The sequence below is a fragment of the Podarcis erhardii genome (assembly GCF_964252035.2).
Source record: "Podarcis erhardii genome assembly, chromosome: 11".
NCBI classification, from domain to species: domain Eukaryota; kingdom Metazoa; phylum Chordata; class Lepidosauria; order Squamata; family Lacertidae; genus Podarcis; species Podarcis erhardii.
The window spans coordinates 1,010,976-1,028,839 of record NC_138501.1 but is presented as its reverse complement, the minus strand read 5'-3'; the positions used below and the strand labels follow the sequence as shown (position 1 = coordinate 1,028,839).

The window sequence follows — 17,864 nt, the reverse complement described above, 5'->3', positions numbered from 1 at the left end:
GATTGGCACATTTTTAAATAAATGACTTCCTTCTGTGTGTTATGATGATAGCTGCATAGGCAGATGGTAGACAATCAGAAATGCGTTCTTACTAATGTGTGAGGTAGCACTGAGAATTAGACGGCGGCATTATGCATCTGTTAGATATGCGTAGGTCTGTTCAGCGGTGGAGTAAGCTGATTGGGCGCCTGGGGTGGCGCGCTTACCCAGGGGCGGGGCCAGTCAGGGCAGGACGCCCCGAGCAGCCTGCCTGCTTCCTCCCCCTCAGCCGCCCTACAGCTGAGGGGGAGGCGGTGGGCAGACCGTTTGGGGCAGCGCGGAACCTGCGGGCACCCAAACCACCTGCAGGCCTCGTGGTGAGTGCCACCCGGCATTTTGTCACCCTCCTCAGTGGTGATACCTGGGGTGGCCCACCCACACTGCACCCCATTCTCTGCCCCTGGGTCTATTATTTTGAAGAGACGGCTACTTTTTACAATGTCATCCTTACAGGGTTTATAATACAGGTGAAAATTTAGAATAAGGACCCATTCTGAGATTCTTAAATCTCCTTGTAGAACTTATTGGAAAGGAGAACACCCTCTTGGACATCCTGTATCAGCAGGTAACTGGGGGTGGACTTTGTAACTGGGCCAGACTCTAGAACAGGCTTCCTCAACCTCAGCCCTCTGTATCTTTTGAGACTACAATTCCCAGCATCCCTGACCACTGGTCCTGCTAGCTAGGGATCATGGGAGTTGCAGGCCAAAAACATCTGGAGGGCCGAGGTTGAGGAAGCCTGCTCTAGAATGTAGGAAGCTACCTTATACCAAGTCAGACCATTATTCATCTTGCTCTGGATTGTCAACACTGTTTGGTGGAGGTTCTCCAAGCTTCCAGGTGGCAAATCTTTGCTAGTTCTACTGGAGATGCCAGAGTTGGATCTGGCACTGTCTGCATGCAAAGCAGCTGCTAAGGCTCCATTCTGAGAACAGAAAGCTTACTAATGAATCAATTAACAATATCCTAAAGTAGTCCCAAAGTTGATGGCATTAGTACTCATCAGCACTTCGCACTTTTATTCCTTGACTTAAAATCTTGAACAGGCAGCCAGTAGAGTTCATTTTTGTGTCACGTTGTACCTGGCATTGAGAAACTTCCATGGTCCAGATTGCTGACTGGATCTGGCAAATTGGGACAGATAACTTTGATAGCATATCATCTGTGTTGGTCACCTTTGGATTTCAGGTCTCATTCAGTGGTTTTAATCTTTGTAAATGGCCAGGGACCTATAGTATAGTTCAAGAATTGCCACTATTGAGGCCCTTATCCAGAGTTGCCTTTTCTTTTCTTTTTAGTTTTGCAAGATCTTAAAAAAGAAGAAGTTTTGAGCTATTTTTAAGGTGGGCTTAAGGGGGAAGGCTTTTTTGCTGGGATGGTACCAACCCCTGGAATACTGTCAGAAGTTTGGCTTTTGGAGCAGATAGTGATTCTTTTAAGATCCTGAATCTGATCTTTAATTCCTGCTGCCTTTCATACTCGTTCTAATCTTTTAATTGCTTTTGCACATTCTTTCCTTTCGGTAATGGTTTTAATGGTTTTAAAATTTGTACTTATCTTTTGTCTGCTTTTCTAAAGCCTTTTCTAAAAAGTTGGAATAGACATGAGGAATAAAATGGGGTAGAAATGTTGACTAAAAGTAGAGCTGGAGTCTTGGGCAGGTGCAGATTTTTAAAATTACAACACCTGTACCCTGGGGTTTGTGGGAACAACACCCTCCTCAAAATTCCCCAGCAGAGAAGTCTTCAAGTGGTTCTTTAAAGAGGACAGATGTGATCATGAGATGCTTGCTTTGTCTTTTACTTGGAGGCCAAAACTTCAGTACCCACCAGCCCTTTGTTGGTGATTGAAAAGCCCTTTGTTCTTTAACTGTAGAAGTAGGAAGGAATTTTAGAACAAAATGTTTTTGTGTGTTGAGATCAAACATAGCCATTCTTTCCACATCAAGGAGAGACACCAAGGACAGCTGGCAAACTTCTGCACTTCAGGGGATGAAAAGTGTCTTCATATATTGAATGTCTGCAAATACACGTTTATTACTGCATGTGAACCGCGGCAAAAAACTGCAGCCAATCTCTGTTTCCTGGATCATTTCTGTCTGTTGTAAACCAAGACGGTGGCCTTAAGAAAACAGTTGTTTTTTCAGGTTGTGTGGTGTTATCTCTCATACTGAATTTTTGCTTGCTCTCAAGTAGATTGCTTTAATTTCTTTAGAAGAAGAGAACTTTCTATTTTTATGTCTGTAGTGGTTATAAATTAAACATAAAGAGTCATATTTTTGACATGTTTTGCTCATTTGTGTTTTTCTGACTAAAGTAGGACAAGCCACTTTGACTGACATCATGTTCTATATTTAAATATTCACTAAATTTGCCAAATTCAATGTGCGGTGTTCTTGGATCCTGCACTGCCACAGAAATTTGAAGCCTATTCATTAAGTAAGCCATGTAATGAAAATGGGACTACTCTTGTGCTTTTTATTTTGTTGTAAGGAGATGCTCACACTAGCAGTCTTACTAATTTGGATGAGAAAATAATGCTTACACTATGCTTGAAGCATTAGAAAATGGAATAATAATAATAATAATAATAATAATAATAATAATAATAATAATAATAATTTTATTATTTATACCCCGCCCATCTGGCTCAGTTGCCCCAGCCACTTTCCCTTAGCTTAATATATGTCCTGTCTAGGTTGCTCAGAGATACCTCAAATTGCTTTGCAGTCCAACATCCATTCATTGCATTAACAGATACAGTACAAGTAAACGCCATTGGGAATGGAACATCTTGTTGCCTTCAAATATTAAGTCAGCACAGAAAAAATATAATTGCCATTTCAATTCTTATTTGATGTTCACAGGAGACTCTCAGTTGGGGCAAATCAGGTGGGGTGGAAAATATTCCAAGTGCTTTATTCTTCCAGGGGAAAAAATCCATTTCATTTTTAACATTTTTAAAGCTTTTTGTTTTGTTAGCTTTGTTTATTAAATGCAAATAAAATAAACATGCTAAATTAGATCCCTCTCTAGGGCAGGGCGCTCCAACTTTTCATACCAAGTGGGCCGCCAGAGTACTTCAACGGACCCCACAGGCCATGCATTGCCTCCTCTCACATGGGGAGGGGGGAAGCGAGGCTGAAATCTGACACGCACACCCAGCCCTTGTGCTGCCTTCCCCAAGCCGCCTAAGCAATGTGCCCGGCTTTGGGAAGGAGGAAGGAGGTCTCTAGGACTCTGCCAATGCCTCATGCCTCCTTCCCAAAGCCCACCGTACACCTACCTGGTTTTCCAGTGTGAGGGCTTGGGGGGGGAGGTGTCAAATGTTCTGAGGGACACGGGAAAAGGTCTTGGGGGCTGCATGTTAGACCACCCTGCTCTAGGACATAGGAAATAAATATGTATTTTTATTATTTATACCCCACCCACTCCAATTTAAGTGGAAAAAAATCCTGATGCAAATTATCCAAATTTGCATCAGAAATATTTCAAGAAAAATAAGAAGAAGAAGAAGAAGAAGAAGAAGAAGAAGAAGAAGAAGAAGAAGAAGAAGAAGAAGCCTCCCTCACTGGTTGGGGCCACAGAGCACTAGCCAGTAGAATCAAAGAATCATAGAGTTGGAAGAGACCACAAGGGCCATCAAGTCCAACCCCCTGCCAAGCAGGAAACACCATCAGAGCACTCCTGACATATGGTTGTCAAGCCTCTGCTTAAAGACCTCCAAAGAAGGAGACTCCACCACACTCCTTGGCAGCAAATTCCACTGTCAAACAGCTCTTACTGTCAGGAAGTTCTTCCTAATGTTTAGGTGGAATCTTCTTGTAGTTTGGATCCATTGCTCCATGTCCGCTTCTCTGGAGCAGCAGAAAACAACCTTTCTCCCTCCTCTATGTGACATCCTTTTATATATTTGAACATGGCTATCATATCACCCCTTAACCTCCTCTTCTCCAGGCTAAACATGCCCAGCTCCCTTAGCCGTTCCTCATAAGGCATCGTTTCCAGGCCTTTGACCATTTTGTTTTTTTTTAAGATAATTTTTATTAGTTTCCAAAACATAAGACAGAAAACAAGAAAAGAAAAGAAAAACACAAAGAAATAAATAAAATGTGACTTCCCCATACCTCCCCTTCACTGCATCCTTGTTTTGCAATTTTTTAGCAACCCTTCAATCAATTTTTTCATTTAACTTTTTTGGATTTTCTCAACTTAAACGATTACAGCTGTAATTCTCTGTTTCTGACCCCTTGACATCTTAACAATTCAAAATTTTACAACAGTTCTTAAGATATACTTTAAATTTTTTCCAATCCTCCTCCACTGCCTCCTTCCTCTGGTCTCGGATTCTGCCGGTCATCTCTGCCAGTCCCATAAATTCGGTCACCTTCATCTGCCATTCTTCCAGAGTGGGTAGTTCTTGCATCTTCCAATACTTTGCCAAAAGAATTCTTGCTGCTGTAGTTGCATACATAAAGAATATTCTATCCTTCTTTGGTACCAATTGGCCGACCATGCCCAAGAGGAAAGCCTCCGGTTTCTTTACAAATGTCCACTTAAGGACTTTCTTAATTTCATTATAGATCATTTCCCAGTAGGCCTTGATCTTTGGGCAGGTCCACCAAAGGTGATAAAAGGTTCCTTCAGACTCATTTTGGTTGCCCTCCTCTGGACACGTTCCAGTTTGTCAGTGTCCTTCTTGAACTGTGGTGCCCAGAACTGGACACAGTACTCTAGGTGAGGTCTGACCAGAGCAGAATACAGTGGCACTATTACTTCCCTTGATCTAGATGCAATACTCCTATTGATGCAGCCCAGAATTGCATTGGCTTTTTTAGCTGCCGCATCACACTGTTGGCTCATGTCAAGTTTGTGGTCAACCAAGACTCCTAGATCCTTTTCACATGTACTGCTCTCAAGCCAGGTGTCACCCATCTTGTATTTGTGCCTCTCATTTTTTTTGCCCAAGTGCAATACTTTACATTTCTCCCTGTTAAAATTCATCTTGTTTGTTTGGGCCCAGTTCTCTAATCTGTCAAGGTCGTTTTGAAGTGTGATCCTGTCCTCTAGGGTGTTAGCCACCCCTCCCAGTTTGGTGTCATCTGCAAATTTGATCAGGATGCCCTTGAGTCCATCATCCAAGTCGTTGATAAAGATGTTGAATAAGACCGGGCCCAAGACAGAACCCTGTGGCACCCCACTAGTCACTCTTCTCCAGGATGAAGAGGAACCATTGATGAGCACCCTTTGGGTTCGGTCAGTCAGCCAGTTACAAATCCACTGAGTGGTAGCATAGTCAAGTCCGCATTTTACCAGCTTCTTTACAAGAATATCATGGGGCACCTTGTCAAATGCCTTGCTGAAATCAAGGTAGGCTACATCCACTGCGTTCCCTTCATCTACCAGGCTTGTAATTCTGTCAAAAAACGAGATCAGGTTAGTCTGACATGACTTATTTTTCAGAAATCCATGCTGACTATTGGTGATCACAGCATTCCTTTCTAGGTGCTCACAGACTGTTTGCTTAATGATCTGCTCCAAATCTTCCCTGGTATTGATGTCAGACTGACTGGGCGGTAATTATTTGGGTCCTCTCTTTTCCCCTTTTTGAAAATAGGGACAACATTTGCCCTCCTCCAGTCTGCCGGGACTTCGCCTGTTCTCCAGGAATTCTCAAAGATGACTGCCAGTGGTTCTGAGATCACATCTGCCAGTTCTTTTAATACTCTTGGATGCAGTTCATCTGGCCCTGGAGACTTGAATACATCTAAACTAGCCAAGTATTCTTGTACTATCTCCTTAGTTATTCTGGGCTGTGTTTCCTCTGCTGAATCATTTGCTCCAAATTCTTCAGGTCGGGCATTGTTTTCTTTATCGGAGAAGACTGAGGCAAAGAAGGCATTGAGGAGTTCAGCCCTTTCTGTGTCCCCTGTCTGCATTTCACCATCTTCTCCTCTGAGTGATCCCACTGTTTCTTTGTTCTTCCTTTTGCTACGAACATACCCATAAAAGCCTTTTTTTGTTGCTTTTAACCTCTCTAGCAAGCCTGAGTTCATTCTGTGCTTTAGCTTTTCTGACTTTGTGTCTACACGTGCTGGCTATTTGTTTGAATTCCTCTTTGGTGGTTTCCCCCCTTTTCCATTTTTTGTACACATCCTTTTTTAATCTTAACTCAGTTAAAAGTTCTTTAGATAGCCACCCTGGCTTCTTTAGGCACCTTCCATGTTTCCGTCTCATTGGTATTACCTGAAGTTGTGCTTTTACTATCTCCCTCTTAACAAACTCCCAGCCATCATGAACTCCCTTTCCTTTTAGTATTACTGTCCATGGGATCTCACCCAGCACTTCCCTAAGTTTTATGAAGTCGGCTTTCTTAAAGTCAAGAAATTGAGTCCTAGTATGCTTGGCTGCTCCTTTCCGCTGTATAGTAAACTTCAGAAGAGCATGATCACTCACGCCTAATGATCCTTCCACTTCTACCCCACTAACCAGGTCATCAACATTGGTTAGGACCAGATCTAAAATGGCTGTTCCTCTTGTTGCTTCTCCCACTTTCTGGACAATGAAGTTGTCTGCAAGGCCAGTGAGGAATCTGTTTGACCTTATGCTCTTGACTGAGTTTGACATCCAACAAATATCCGGGTAATTGAAGTCCCCCATTACTACTATTTCCCTTCCTTTTGCATGCTTGGCCATCTGTTCCAGGAAGGCATCATCTATGTCCTCCGTTTGGCTTGGGGATCTATAGTAAACTCCCACAATGAGGTCCCTGTTATCCTTCTCTCCCTTAATTTTGACCCAAATGCTCTCACTTTGGCTTTGAGGTTCTAAATCTTGGATCTCTTCACTATCTCCCTCGCATTTTGCTTGCCTTCTCACCCCCGCTATTTGTAAGGCCTCGTTGGACAGCCACTTTGCTTTCTTGTGTTTCCTTTTCATTGGGATGGTTTTCGTTGCTGCCTCCTGTATAATGTTGCGAGCCTCCATCCATAGTTCTTCAGGCACTCTGTCCACCAAATCTAAATCCTTAAACCAGTTCCTCACTTCCACTGTGTATTCATAAGGGATTTGACTTAGATTGTATCTTACCGGCCCAGTGGTTTTTCCTTCTTTCTTCAGTTTAAGCTTGAATTTTGCTATAAGAAGCTGATGATCTCAGCCACAGTCCGCTCCAGGTCTTGTTTTTGCTGACTGTATAGAGCTTCTCCATCTTTGGCTGCAGAGAATATAATCAATCTGATTTCGATGCTGCCCATCTGGTGATGTCCATGTGTAGAGTCGTCTCTTGTGTTGTTGGAAAAGAGTGTTTGTGAGGACCAGCTTGTTATCTTGACAGAACTCTATTAGCCTTTGCCCTGCTTCGTTTTGAACTCCAAGGCCAAACTTGCCAGTTGTTCCTTTTATCTCTTGATTTTATTTGCGTATAAACTAGTAAATTTGTATGACAAAGAAATGAAACAAATTGCAAGCAATATTCTGTATATGCCTATAACACTGAATGAAAAAGGATCCTCCTTAATGTCGGTAACAACATTAAGCATATTTGCCATTTAAGTCAGTGAGACTTCCAATATCAGAATTGTGGCTGGCTGGCTGATTTCAGTGGTAACAGTCTTGCAAAGGACTGACACTTCTGCACTTAAAGACTTATTTTGCATAGAAACTTAAAGGAATATGATATACCTGAATGACAGTCAGAAGGGCATCTCCAGATGATCAAAGTGACCAAAGTGATGATCAAAGTATGAGGGACAAGGCCATGGGCACATTAGGGTTTTATATACTCCACCAGTCATACCTTGCACTGAGCCTGGTCCTAGTAGTCACCGCAGGGTTTTCTGGAGTTGCTGCAGTCAAAAGCCGGGCTGCTGCATTCTGCACTAGCTGCGGTTTTGGAACCAACCTCCAGGGTAGCCCTGCAGAGAGATCATCACAACAGTCCAGTCTGGAGGTTACTATGGGCCTGCGCCACTGTGGCTATGCTACCCCTGTCCAGGGATGGCCATAATGTGTGTTCCAGCCAAAGCTGGAAGAAGGCATTCTTGGCCAGGGGGGTCTCCAGTGACCAGGAGCTGAGAGGAGCCCAAGTTATGTACCTGCTGCTTCCAGGAGAGGGCAACTCTGTCAAGAGCAGGCAACTTGCCAACCTCCTGAATTTGGAAACACATCACCAAAAAGTTAGCATTGACTTAAAGATCAATGCTTTATTTATTGGTCTAATTTACATCCAATTATATCCATTCTTCCTTGGCAGCAGGTTCCATTGAATTCAGAGGGGGCTATGCCTAAACATACTTTCCTAGGAGTAGGCCCCATTGAATTCTGTGGGATGTACTTCTAAGTCAACATATGAAGGAATGAGATACTAATTGCATAATAGGAGTTTTTCAAGGCTGAGTTTTTCAAGGCTGAGTCTTTCAATTCTGGGAATCTAGACAGGCAGGAAGAAAAGAAGAGCCTGGCAAATCAGGAAGTGTAGGATGAACAACGGGCATACTTTAACAAGCATCAAAAGAAATGAAGAAAATAGTTATCTAGTTATCTTTTTACATGTCTTTTTTGTTTTTAAGAGATGAAATTGGATTAATTCCCTGTCCTGAAGCCAGATATAACCGGAGCCCTATAGTTCTGGTGGAAAACAAACTTGGGGTGGAAAGCTGGTGTGTTAAGTTTCTTTTGCCCTACGTCCATAACAAACTCCTTCACTACAGACAAAGAAAGCAATGGCTCAACAAAGAAGGTGAGTAATTCCATAAAATGTGTATTGTATGGTGCCCATCATTATTAACTTTCTATACAATTGTAAAGGGAGCCAGAACAAGTAGAGGAACTATTGAAGTTGCATCTTGAGTGTTGATTTTGTGCAAGCATTTTAAATAAGGTGGGGCTCCTAGAGTGATGTTCCCACAACATGGTAGGACACAGAGGAGCAAAGTGACTGAGCTCCTCCCCTTGTAAGCCATAGCTGGACTTTCTGTGTCATTGTGGATCATTCTTCACCATGTAGAGTAAAAAGGTAGCCTATTGTCTGCTATATGCAAAGCAAAGAAACTTACCAGTGCAATGCAATGAAATCCTAACTGTGCCTATTCAGCTGTAAGTCCTGTTGAATTTAGTGGCACTTACTTCCAGGTAAGTGGAGTTAGGACAGAAGCTTTAATAATAAAGTTTTAAAAATATGTATGGACTTTCTGGAACAGAAATATTTAGAGGGCTTGACACCTAAGAACTGGAAATACAGTGGTGCCCCGCAAGACGAACGCCTCGGAAGACGGAAAACCCGCTAGACGAAAGGGTTTTCAGTTTTGGAGGCGCTTCGCTAAACGAATTTCTCTATGGGGTTGCTTCGCAAGACGAAAAAATCTTGCGAGTTCCCGTGGGGTTTTTTCGCTCTTCCCCCCCCTTTCCTAAGCCGCTTATCAGCTGTTCCGCTGATAAGCCGCTTAACAGCTGATCGCTAAAAGCCGCTAGACCCCTAATAGCGCTAATCCGCTAATCCGTCAATGGGCTTGCTTCGCAAGACGAAAAACCGCTAGACGAAGAGAATCGCGGAATGGATTAATTTCGTCTTGCGAGGCACCACTGTATTTTTTATTTCCATGAATTGCTGGCTATCATAAAGGTCAACAAGTCAATTGAGCTTCATTAAAATGTGAACTTTTGCAGTTGCCATTAGTGACAGATTGAGCAAAATCAATCTCAGTAGCCTGAAGACAGATACAGACTTGAATTCCAACTAGTCCTCTGCAACAGCTCCTTCTGGTCATGGTGGGAACTGGAATTCAGGCATGTGGCAGCATTTTTTGCCTACTTTCCCTTTTTGCTGCTGCATCCTGTTCTGCCTCTCATTCTGCTCTGGAGTCTGGAGGTTGCCCAATCCTCAAGCGAAGGGGAGATGAGTGAAAGTCACCTCCCCATTTCCATTCACAGGATCTAAGTGCTTTGGTCCTTATCACCATCTGTAAACCCCTCTTGACAATGTGGCAGTTAGGCTACCATGTCTATCAACTGACTAAATGGATGCTTCTATAAACTGCTTTGAGGTTTGAGCAGTATAGAACTTGTATGAAATAATAAATAAAGACACATTTGCAGAGGAAAACTGCATTCTCTGTTAGTACCATACTGTCAACACATTAGTGTCAGAAAAAGCAGGAATCATGTAGTGCAGACCACAATTAACCTCCTCCTCCTCCTCCTCCTCATCACTTTTAATTTGTATACCGCCTTTCTATCTTACAATACTCAAGGCGGTTTACAAGCTGAAGAAACAAAAAATGTACATCTTATAACAATCTAATGCAATACAAAAACATAACTTTAAAATAAACAACCTCCATCAAAAAAGTCACATTCAACAATCATTAGAATAGTATAAAATAATAATATCAACATATAAAAGTCAAACAGAAATCCACTCAACAGTTACAATAATATCTAAACTATAATCAGTAAAACAACGGCAAGCCACAGTACATAAAACAATACAATACACATTGAGAAGCAGAGGGTAGAGCAAGGCAGGTGGAAAGAGGCCTTGCCTGATGGAGTCCCTCCCCTCACAGTTCTTCCTCCAGGCACAGCTCCCTTATGAGGACTCCTAGGGCCGGAGGGTGGGAAGGTGGAAGGAGGCCTGTTCAATAAACACCTCAAACTCACTTCCACAGAGCTCTGATGTGGGGTTGGCAAAAGGGGAGTGTGTCTGCTGCTGTTGGAAGGAGAAAAAAATGCCTGTATAGGGGTACGAAGGGGTGTGCTTCTGTCCTTTGCAACCCCCTTATGCTGCTGACACGGCTGCTGCTATGAGAAGAAGAAAAGTGCTGAATTTTAAAATACAAACATTTTCCTGTCCTTTCTAGAGCAGCAACTGTGGCAGCAGAATTGGAAGGGAGAATGGACAAGGTGAGACTTTGTCCCCTTTGTTCCCCTTCCTCCCCTCCGCCCCCCGCCCTGCACCAAAGGTTTAATGGGGCTGGGCCTGTCTTGCCTGGTCCTCTGTGGGTCACTAGCTGTGCCTGTACTGCTCCCTTGCTCTGCTGGGCTTCTATCCATTTCTCCAGTCACTCACTCACTCACTCACTCACTCAATCAATCAATCAATCAGTAGCTGAACTGGGATCCGCCCAGTCACAAAAACAAATTAACCGAAAAAGCCTCAATAATTAGGAGACAGCCAACCCAAAGGTACAAAAATGAATGGGAAATTTATAAAGAATATTTAATTAAACATTGTCCACAAGTGAAAATCTGGACGTGTTTTGACTAAACTCCGCAAACTGCAAGTTAGATTAAGAATAATGAGACAAAATAGAAGTAAGAAATTGAGATAAGGAATACTGAAGCAGTGATAATAAAAAGGGGGGGAAATGATGAACCTCAATGAAGAGGTTGGAATTCATATGGAGGAATTAAGAATTTTTGAATTAAGAAAAAGACTTCAACAACAACATTCCTCTCTTAGGAATTTAAGGATTTGTATATTTTGGTTTATTTGGAAATTTGTTATTTCTTTTGTGTTTTATTTGGAATGTATAATTTGTGTCATGTTGGAAATTCAATAAAAAGCATAAAAAAGGGGGGGAACAAAAAACAAAAACGCAAAATAGCAAAAACAAAAGTGCCAAACTTAATCCGTTCTGGAAGTCTGTTTAACTTCCGAAATGTTCGAAAACCAAGGTGCAGCTTCTGATTGGTGCAGGCACCCTGGAAGCAATAGTCGACAACTGCATCAGACATTTAGCTTCCAAAAAATGTTCGAAAACAGGAACACTTGCTTCAGGGTTTTTGGCATTTGGGAACCAAAGCATTTGAGTACCAAGGTACCACTGTATTGATAACATACTACCTTTTGTTTTGATTGCAATCATCTTCATGCTTTCCCATTGCCTGTGGATTTATCTAACTGAAACAACACTTCATAGAAATTGGTCCCATTGATTCACCAAACTAAGATTTACAAGGAGATGGATTACCAGAACAGGCATTTCTAAATGTGCACCTTCCCAATCATTTTAGAGCTCTAACAACTCTAGGAGAATGGGAAATGTCACTTCGGATCAGACATTTGTTATTGGAGAAACAGCATGTTGAAGCTGTGGGATGTCTTTGGGAAAAGAGTAAGGATGCATTTTACTGGTCTTTAAAAATTTGACATTATTTCCTGATTTTTTAAAACATCCTGCTGTGTGTTTGTTAAACTAACTAGTCAGATTAATCTCTCATAGGGTTTCATTTTTGCTTTTTGAGTTACAGTCGTACCTTGGATCTCAAATGCCTTGGCTCCCGAACAAATCGACTCCCGAACGATCAAAACCTGGAAGTGAGTGTTCCAGTTTTCAAATGATTTTCGGAAGCCGAACATCCAGCACGAGTGTCTTGCAGCCAATCAGAAGCCGCGCCTTGGTTTTCGAACAGTTCCGGGAGTCGAATGGACTCCCAGAACACATTCTGTTCGAGAACAAAGGTACAAGTGTATTTATATCCTGCTTTTAGCAGACTCCTATCCAAAGGACTAGTCAGTCCACAGCTGGTTAGCTTAAGCGATGTCATAGCATCAGATGTGCCTAAACCACCATAAGGTTTCATTTTTAAAAAGGCCCATTACTGAATAACCTAAAATTTTACATTATTGTGTACATCTGTCAGGGATGATTTGTGGGTGCTAGCTGAGATAACAACCCAGGATTCCAGCCAGCTTTTACAAGATTTATTAAGTCCAAAAACTATGTACAGTACGGAGCTCTTAAAAGCATGTCTTCCTCAGTCGCTATCAGTTGCCGGAAGTGGCTCCTGCCTCTTCCCTTTCCAGCATAGAAACTTCCTGAGCCCCCCCCTTCCCCCTCTCCCTACGTAAAGACCGAAGGGTTGGAGGCTGTTCCTTTCTCTCTGTTTCCGTGTTTCCTGACAGCCCCTCCTCCTCTTCTCTCTCTGACGAAGTGCAGCTGCACGTTAAAGGAGGCGGCTCCCTGTACATTCCGATCTCTCCCCCCTTCTCAGCCAACAGATCCCTGACACATCTGCTAGCAGAAATTACGCTGCAAATATGGATAAAATATGCATATTTTGTTCAAATTCCCACCCATCCTATCCTGGAGTCTTAAACTGGGTTACAGCATTCTAAACCCAAGTATATTAAAATCTCTTGAAAAATATAAGATTGCAGAATACATTTCCTTCAAAAGAGACAAAAAACTTTTGATTCCTGAGTATGCTAAAGCTCAGCAAATACCAGCTCAGCAAGATTAAAATATTGTTTCTTGCCATCTGTTACGCTACTGTCTAGATTTAAACTTATGTGCTATAACCAGTTTGTTAAAGGGTTTAAGATGACAAAAATATGTTAGCACACTATACAAAATTATAGCCTTATGTGCACCAAGGTTCATAATTCTCTTAGATCTAGGCAACATTTCATACACTCTAATTGGATAATTCCTGTTGCTTTTCTACATTCTGGCTTTTTATTTTTGAAAGTGTTAACTGCATTAACTTCCCTTGGAGACCTCTTTCTAATTTGTTGCTGTACTGTGGTCTCATCGATTGACCTGGTTTTGAGTTAAATAAACCAACCGCTATATAGGAGAAGTAATAGATAGTTCTGGCACAGTCCTCTGCTGGGTATCTGGTAATTAATTATACTTCTGGCAGAATCCCACAACAAGCAAGGACATTCTAATCCACAACAGATAATAGATAGGTGCTAAATTTCTTCCCACCTAGGAGAGGGAGACTCACTGAGAGGGTCAGAAACATATGTTTGGGATTAATCCTCTCATTAATCTTTCTTAGTACAATAGTTGCTTATAGCTCAACATTTGAATTGAAAACAAGTTTGAGGCAATCTAAATGCACCGTTTTTGATTCATCCTTTGTATTCCCAATTTTATATCTCCAGTCAGTAATGACTTAGGTTTGTGTAACACCAAACTCGGGTATTGTACACTACGGGAGTTCCCCTCTCCCTTCTGGTAGCTCACTAATAAGAATTAACAAGCATCTGGTAGATTTATAGCCTTTTTATTACAGTATCATGTTGCGAACACATATTAGCATCTCTCTGCAAGGATAGATGCTAATATGCTCTCTCTGACTCCTCCCCCCTCACTTCCGCTGCAAGAAGTGCGACGAACGGATGTCTCTCCTCCCCTGCGTCTCTGTTGTTCTCTGACATACCTCTGAGTTCGGGGGAGGGGGGTGCCCCCCACTCTCTAGTGATGTATCAGCCAGCTGCTCCCTCCCTTCTGGTTGCTTAGCAACTACCTCAAAGCTGGGTAGCTCTGGGTCTGCCTGTTTCTCTGCTTCTGGAAATGCTGAAAGCAAAGGGGGCAAATAGTCCCCCTTCTCTTCTGTTAGATGCTGATCTCCCTGCCTTTCCCAATCCTCATTTTCAGAGTATTCTCTGACAGGTATTATGCATGTAAGTGTACTAAAATTTATTTCCCTTTTAATCCAGAGGGACTGGTGATAATATGATGCATATTTCAGACCATTTGCAAAAGGAGATGAAACTGGATTACAGGTGCTCCTCATAAGGGAAGCGGTGGCCAATTGTGTGAAAATGTTATATAGTTAGGAAATTATTCCTTTCCCACTGGGTTGGTAGGAAAAAAAGATGGTTCACCGTTGTTTAGGATGGGTAGTGCCTGAGCCTGAGCCCTTAGGCTTGACTGTTACATATTTAGGGTAGTTATATTGAAGCTGGCAAAACCCTCAAAATCTTGCTTAGCCACCCAGTGAAGAAAAGTACATCAGCTCTTGCATTTTTGTTCTGCTTAAACTACCATTTCCCATAACCCCTGAATCTGTAAACCTATCTGAGTTCTTTAACAACTCCCACATCGTCACCCAGCAATTACAACAACATTACATTTAGGTAGGTAGAAGGTCCGCGGTTCAAATCCCTGCGACGGGGTGAGCTCCCGTTGCTCGGTCCCTGCTCCTGCCAACCTAGCAGTTCGAAAGCACGTCAAAGTGCAAGTGCAAAGTCCCGCTCCGGCGGGAAGGTAAACGGCGTTTCTGTGCACTGCTCTGGTTCGCCAGAAGCGGCTTAGTCATGCTGGCCACATGACCCGGAAGCTGTATGCCGGCTCCCTTGGCCAATAAAGCGAGATGAGTGCCACAACCCCAGAGTTGGCCACGACTGGACCTAATGGTCAGGTGTCCCTTTGCCTTTACTAAGGTGCTACTGGACAATTATTTATCATTACATTTATTTATCAATTTGCACTTTGAAGATGAGAGGAGGTGACTGTACAATTCTTAAGTGTATTGCTGGGAAATTTATTATTTAGGATATTTCATACACTGGAGCTCAGTCAATGGATAAACTGAATGATTTGCTTTCTCTCTCACAAGTTCTGGATTATTCAACAAAATCATCTACTGTCATCTCAGTTTCTGATCTATATGGCTGCCCCCACATCTCTTTGTTTTGCCTTGGTGTGAATTTACCTTATTTCTTATGCCAATGTGGGTTGTAACAGAGCTGCAGTTATTATAACTCAAATCACTCTTTCCCCCTGTTATTAACTCAAAAGGGCAGCATCACTATGTTAGCTAGAGTTCCTTTACTATAAAATAAAAGATTTTTTCTTTCTTGCCCGTTCTGTGTTAAAGTATTTTTACTCTCTGCCGATGCTAAGATAGATTCAGGTAGGTAGCCGTGTTGGTCTGACGCATTCGAAACAAATAAATAAAATTTAAAAATTGTCCAGTAGCACCTTAAAGACCAACTTAGTTTGTTCTGGGTATAAGCTTTCATCTGCATGCACACTTCTTCAGATACACTGAAACAGAAGTCACCAGACCCTTATATATGTTGGGAGGGTGGGGTGGGGGTGTTCTCAGAAGGGTAGTAGGAGATGGGTGATTGACTCAATGGCTATGGTAAACTTGTTGGACTGTTAACAACTGCCATGATAACATAGTCTTACTTTATTATTCTGCACAGTTAACCCACTTTTTCAGTTTTCCCTACAAAGCACATTCCCTGTCTTTCCTCTGCTTCCCATAGTGTACTCCACAGGAGCCAATTCCTAGGGGCCAAGATCCCTTCCCCCCCAAATATTTGAGGAGGCTCCCCCAAAGTTGATGGGCATTGCCACTCAAATGGTTTGCGTGTGCCATGGCTTACCTGCTCCCTCCCCATATTTTATTCAAGTTGGCACCTTGGTGTACTCTGTCCTCTTGTTTCCTTTCCCAAAGCTCTTTCTGTAGCCTCATTTCTTCTCCCTCTTTTCTTCCATCACTTGCTCTGCTCTCCCCTCCTCTTTTCAATCTTCTAGTTTTGCTCCATTTCCGTACCACCATTCTTCATCCTCACCAAGACTTCATCTTCACTGGACATTTAAAGCAGCATCATGCCACTTCAAACAGTCCTGGGAACTGCCGTTTGTTCAGGGTGCTGAGAGTTGTTAGGAGGCTCCGTTCCCCCCATAGAGCTCCAGTTCCCAGAGTTCCCGGTGAAAAAGGATTGACTGTTAAACCACTGCGGGAATTGTAGCTCTGTGAGGGAAAGAGGCGGCTCCTCATTACTCCTGGCACCTTTAACAAACCACAGTTCCCAGGACTCTTTGGGGAAGCCATGATAGTGCTTTAAAGGTATTCTGCAGATGGTGCCGGAGGTTCATAACAGCAGTAGCAGCAGCAGCAGCAGCAGCAGCAGCAGCACTAAAGGCTTTTTTCCTCCAGTTCTTCTCTTCTTTCAGGATTCATACAATGTGGGAGGGTTGGACTTGCAGCAGAACTGGTTGCCCTGAACTGGGAAACTAGCACCCAATCTCCCCAGGCACCTCCACTTCCAAGGACAGGAGGAGAAATCTAAACTTAGTGCTCTGTGGGCATTTTCCCACTCCCGTTTGGGATTGGCTTTTGAGAGGCTATAGGCTCTCTTTTCATTTTAAATCAACATCATGGGGAAAACTGCAGTATTGCTTTTTGTGACATCCCTTTGGTAATGTGGGAAGCTCCAGGCTTTGTGGGGAAAGTGCTGCCATCCCCATGCTGGTGCTTAGATGCTGCTTGGACTACAACTTCTGTAAGCTCTGACCATTGGTCAAATTGACCTGGACTGATTGGAGTTGTAGTTCAAAACACCTGGAAAGTACCAAGTTAGGAAGGAAGAAACATGCCAGTATCACCCTTCCGAGTGTTAGGAATAAGAGTGCTGGAAAAAGTTGTGCCAGCATAATGTTAGATGAGGACTTTAGGTGTTCCTACAAACAGGTGGAAAAGATTGCCAAACAAGGAGTGTTTGAAATTTCCATGGGGACAACAAACAATCACGATGGAGGCCAGAATCAGCCCGCAGGTTTTGTGTTGTGCAGTAGAGTAACAAAAAATAGTAATTGTCAACTGCAGTTCACTCTTCTGTAATTGCTACCATCTGCTGGCACATTTTTAGCAATCAACTAGCCCTCAAACCAAAATTGTTCAGTCTGGGAACGTTATTTGTTTTTCAGTGCAATTGCTTAAATGAATCAGTTTGCTTGAATTTTCTAAATAAGCACATGCCCCCTCCCCCCCAAAATTGAGAATTTGCGGTTGAGGCATTGGGGAAGATGTGAGAGTGTTGGTGGGCTCATATGTAGCTAAGCAAAGCTAAACAGGGAGTACCGTATTTTTCGCTCTATAGGACGCACCAGACGATAGGACGCATCTAGTTGGGGGGGGGAGGAAACAAGGGGGGGGATTCTGAATCCCAGAAGCCAGAACAGCAAGAGGGATCTGGCTTCTGGGATAGCCTCTTGCTGTTCTGGCTTCTGGGACAGCCGCTGGGATAGCTGGTCTAGCTTTGCGCGAAGCCTCCGCAGGGCACGGGGAGACTTC

At 42.8% G+C, this 17,864-nt stretch overlaps 1 protein-coding gene across 1 annotated transcript in view; it reads left to right on the top strand.

Annotated features, from left to right (window-relative positions):
* PTAR1 (protein prenyltransferase alpha subunit repeat containing 1) overlaps window positions 1-17,864 on the top strand; it is a 37,155-nt gene that overhangs the window by 1,362 nt on the left and 17,929 nt on the right. Inside the window, exon 2 of the mRNA XM_081881096.1 lies at window positions 8,609-8,778. Within this exon, the coding sequence (XP_081737222.1) occupies window positions 8,609-8,778 (170 nt within the window). The remainder of the gene's footprint in view (window positions 1-8,608; window positions 8,779-17,864) is intronic.